The 4,408-nt window shown below is 37.9% G+C and overlaps 1 protein-coding gene across 1 annotated transcript in view; it reads left to right on the top strand.

Annotated features, from left to right (window-relative positions):
- The window catches only part of LOC112162213 (coiled-coil domain-containing protein 6), a 17,779-nt gene extending 13,665 nt beyond the window's left edge, over positions 1-4,114 (top strand). Inside the window, exons 8-9 of the mRNA XM_024297955.2 lie at positions 2,746-2,867; positions 2,957-4,114. Coding sequence (XP_024153723.1) covers positions 2,746-2,867; positions 2,957-3,157 — 323 coding nt within the window. The 3' untranslated portion in view covers positions 3,158-4,114. The remainder of the gene's footprint in view (positions 1-2,745; positions 2,868-2,956) is intronic.
- The last annotated feature ends 294 nt before the right edge of the window (positions 4,115-4,408 follow it).

The raw sequence follows: 4,408 nt of genomic DNA, 5'->3' as shown, positions 1-4,408 counted from the left end.
TTAGGCTGTTTCGGAATGTTGCTATTATTTCAGCTACATTCTAGCTGTTCTGGTTAACTTAGACTTTTTGTCATTTTTGTAGGCTAATTTGGCATTTAAATATTATTTTAGTTGGCTATCAGCTTCAACGTTTTCAGCTATTTGGAAATTCAGCTCACAGCATTCACACAAGTGTCATCGCAGGTAATACTATATATCAAGTTTTTAGTTAGTTCAAAACTAATTATGTTTGTTTAACATCCACTTTATGCAAGACTCGATTAGTCGACTAATCTGATAAAATAATGGGTGATTAGTCGAATATTAAAATAATAGTTTGTAGCAGCACTATTGACAGTGTAACAATCATTGCTTTACATTTGTCCACGGCTCATTGGTTGTTTCATTCCTAGTCTGTTTACGTCACGTGACCACTGGCTACATTGTCCGTTTTGGTCCTGTTGTTCCACTCTGAGCGTGGAGTCTATTCAGACTAAAGAGACCAGAACTCAGTCCAGACCACCTCAAAAGATGGGTCAGAGAGCCGTTTATTCAGATTGAAAATTAGTTTTGGATTATAGGCGGAAACGAACTCCGGTTCACTTTTAGAGAACTAAATATGTCACTAACACTTCCTCTGTGAAGCTTTTGTTTTTGAATTGTTTTGTCATTTTGAATACAAAGAAAGCTTGTTGCACCTAAATCCCACCCATTCTATTCATATTTATTTATTTTATAGAATCTGTTCTTCCTAACAATTTAAGGATTGTTTTGGCCCCAACATTTTAAAACTTAATGGAGACGATGTGATATTTTTTAGGACACAAAGAAGATCATATTTATTTATTTAGGTTAAATTTACCTCAGAAATGATCTTTCATACATGAACAAACTTAATCTTGGGAACTATTACTGTATCTTAGGAGGAGAAGGAAAGAAAATGACTAGAGAAAGTAAAAAAGGATCTTATTTATAGCACTGACATTTCCACAATGACAAAGAGAACGCTTGTGTTACATCACACTGATGACGAGAGAGTGTATCGCTTTCTAGACCCGATCCAGCAACAAATACTGGTGGGTAACGGTTACCTCCCAGCCTGAACTGGCTACATTGTTGTAAGCTTCAACCGTCGAGGATTTGGTCAAATCTATATTCCTGAGACCTGAAACTATATTTGCCGCTCTGTCTTCACATGTGGCTCCTTTAGAATTCACTCTGCTTCTCTCGTCTTCTCAGGTACTTCAATGAAATGTCTGCCCAGGGTTTGCGTGCACGGACCGTGTCCAGTCCCATCCCGTATACCCCCTCCCCCAGCTCCAGCCGGCCCATATCACCTGGTAGGTTAACGGCTGATTTTGAAGTTGATTTCTTTGAAAAGTGACACTTTTCTATCGCCCATATGAAATATATCGTCATATCGCTCAGCACTAGACCTGCCACAAACGATTATTTTAATAGTCGACTAATCACCGATTATTTATTCAGATTAGTCGACTAATCGGGTCATGCGCAAACTGGATGTAAAACACACATCTTAACCATCATTAGCTTTAAACTAACTAAAAACTAGATATATAGCATTGGCTGCAATAATGCTAATGTGAATGCTGTAAGCTGAATTTGGCTGCTGAAAATGCTAATGCTGATAGCTGAAAATTGATAGCTAAAAATGCTAAAGCTAATAGATGAAAACGCTGAAGCTGAGAAACAGCTAAAATAAGAGTTAAATGCCAAATTAGCCTAAAAAACTGGGGAAAAAAAGGCCTAAATTAGCCAAAACAGCTAGCATGTAGCTGAAATGCTAACTAAACTCCAAACTAGCCTAAAAAACCTAATTTAGGCAACACAGCTAGCCTGTTGCTGAAATATTAGCTAAACTCCAAAATGGCCTTAAAAACAAAAAAAAACTTAAGCTAACCAAACAGCTAGCATGTAGCTGAAATATTATCTAAACTTCAAAATAGTCTGAAAAACCTGAATAAATGCCAAAAGAGTCTTAAAAGCTAGCATAATGCCGTTATAACTTTCAACTTTACTACACTCTGACTCCATTTAGTATAAAGTAACGACTTATCGAATATTAAATTAGTCAACTTATCGTGGCAGGAGTTAGGCTAATATTTACATGCTAGCTATTTTGGTTTATTTAGACTTTTTTAAAAGTTTTTTTAGGGGATTTTGCAGTTTAGCTATTTTTAAGCTACATGTTAGCAGTTTTGGCTAACTTACGTTATTTTCAGTTTTTAAGGCTAATTTGGCATATAACTAATATTTTAGCTAGCTTCAGCATTTTCAGCTATTAGCTTCAGCAGTTTCAGCTATCAACTTTAGCATCTTCATCGGCCAAATTCAGCTTAAGCATTCACACTAGCATTATCGCAGGAAATGCTATATATGTAATTTTTATTTAGTTTAAAGCTAATGATGGTTAAGATGTGTGCTTTACATCCAGTTTGCGCACGACCTGATTAGTCGACTTTTGAAATAATTGTTTGTAGCAGCACTATTGACACCAATTGAATTTGAATTATTTGTAAGTTTCAGTCACCATTTTACAGCCTTGTCAAACAAAAATAATAGAACGATACTTGGTGGGAACTCATCGAGAATCAATCACAGGACTAAATATCGCAATATCAATATTTTGGCACATCCCTAATGACCACGCCAATGATTTAAAAAAAAAAATTAGGTGGCATAACAACTTGAAGAATTTGCCTCATCACTTGTATTTATGAACTTCTTTCTTTCACCGTCTTCCAGGTCTCTCATTTGGAACTCACACAGTTGGTTTCACTCCTCCCGCTACACTGTCTAGAGCCGCCATTTCCCACTACAACACCCCAGCCCTACACATTCACGGAAGCTCCTCCCACGCTGTTGCAGTAAGTGTCCTCCTCCCATACTTTTACAACCAGACGAGTTATATTTTCCTCCTGCTTCCATGTTGCCTTTCTCTCTCTGCCTTAAACAGAGGCCCTCCCCAAGAAGAAGCACCAGCCCCGACAAATTCAAACGTCCGACACCCCCGCCTTCTCCCAATACGCACTCTGGGGCTCAACAGGCTCAGCCACCGCTCCCCCCGCCAGCCCAGCCGATGGTCCAGTCCATGTCCTCCCCAGCAGCCATGTCACAGCACGCCGCCGCACCACAGCAGCCTCCCCCCCAGCCTTAAAGCCACACACAGTCTCCGTCTCTGCGCACGAGCGCGCCCACTGAATGCCACGATGCTACTGCAGCGACTTCCATCATTACCAGCTCCGGAAGTCAAGTTTCTTACTGTTCGAGACTCTGCTTTGAAAGGGTTGGTAGGGAGAAGAAACCAAACAGCATCTTAGCCTTTGGTAATGGTAGGCTGCCAAATCCACGTGGCTTTACTTAACTACTCTTAAAGAATGGACGGACTTACAAATAATCGCTTCTGGGATTTGTAGACAAATATTTTTGTTCCAATTTTTTTTTTTTTTTTTACTTTTTGCTTGGGACTTTAGCTGATCGGAATTGTTGTTGTGGCGCTTCTGAAATAGCACAAACAGCACATCCAGTATGTGTCATGGTGGTGTCTTAATCATAGATCGAATCAACGACACGAGTGATAAAGAAATGAACGGATTCATAGTTGTTTTCCTGCCTTTAAAATGACACTCAACAGCAGTAATGCTCTCCACTCCAGCTCACTCCTTTTTCATTTTAATATCAATAATTCAAAGCCCGACTGCTTTGATTTAATCAGCATAAAGTGTCATAGAAAGAGTTTCTGTTAGAGGGCATTGATCAAACTGGACGTGTCGTTTTAGTTTCTGAACGCATTCAGGACTGTGCTGCTCCTTATGATGAAAAGCATTGAAGGTTAACCACAAATAAATGTCGCCTTTTTTGGGTTGTTTCAAGAAAAAAACAAAAAAAGAAAAAACAAGAATATATAGTCTGAGGTGTTGAAACTTAGTCATGTACTCAGTCTCTTCTCTGGTGTATTTCTGAAAGCTTCTATCATCCTAATGGATATTCTTCATCAGAATAAGAAAATAAAAAGATAATGCTCTACACTAAATATACATACTGCTAAAACATTCTAATTGAATGGTACTGTTGAACTAAATTTTATGTATGATTAAAGCTCTTGAGATGACGACTCTTGTTTCTAATTGTCAGTTTTATGGCCTTACTAAGCATTACACTGTAGGGATTCTCCTTTCTGTACGTAAAAACTCAATCACACTTTTAAAGGTTTTACCAATATTGGTATTAAAACTTTCAGTTTGTTCAGGATGTTACTGTTTGTATTCTTTGTATTCATAAACTTTATAGTTTTTGAAATATGAGCAAAATATACCCCATAGGATATAAATGAGAACGTCTTCAAATTTCAAAATTTTAAGTAGATGATAAGTCTTTAAATGTATTCACGGGCTACGTTTTAATCTTT

Source organism: Oryzias melastigma, linkage group LG15 (genome assembly GCF_002922805.2).
Source record: "Oryzias melastigma strain HK-1 linkage group LG15, ASM292280v2, whole genome shotgun sequence".
In the NCBI taxonomy this organism is placed as follows: domain Eukaryota; kingdom Metazoa; phylum Chordata; class Actinopteri; order Beloniformes; family Adrianichthyidae; genus Oryzias; species Oryzias melastigma.
The sequence above is the reverse complement of the archived record's forward strand: the minus strand, read 5'-3'. Positions and strand labels throughout refer to the sequence as shown.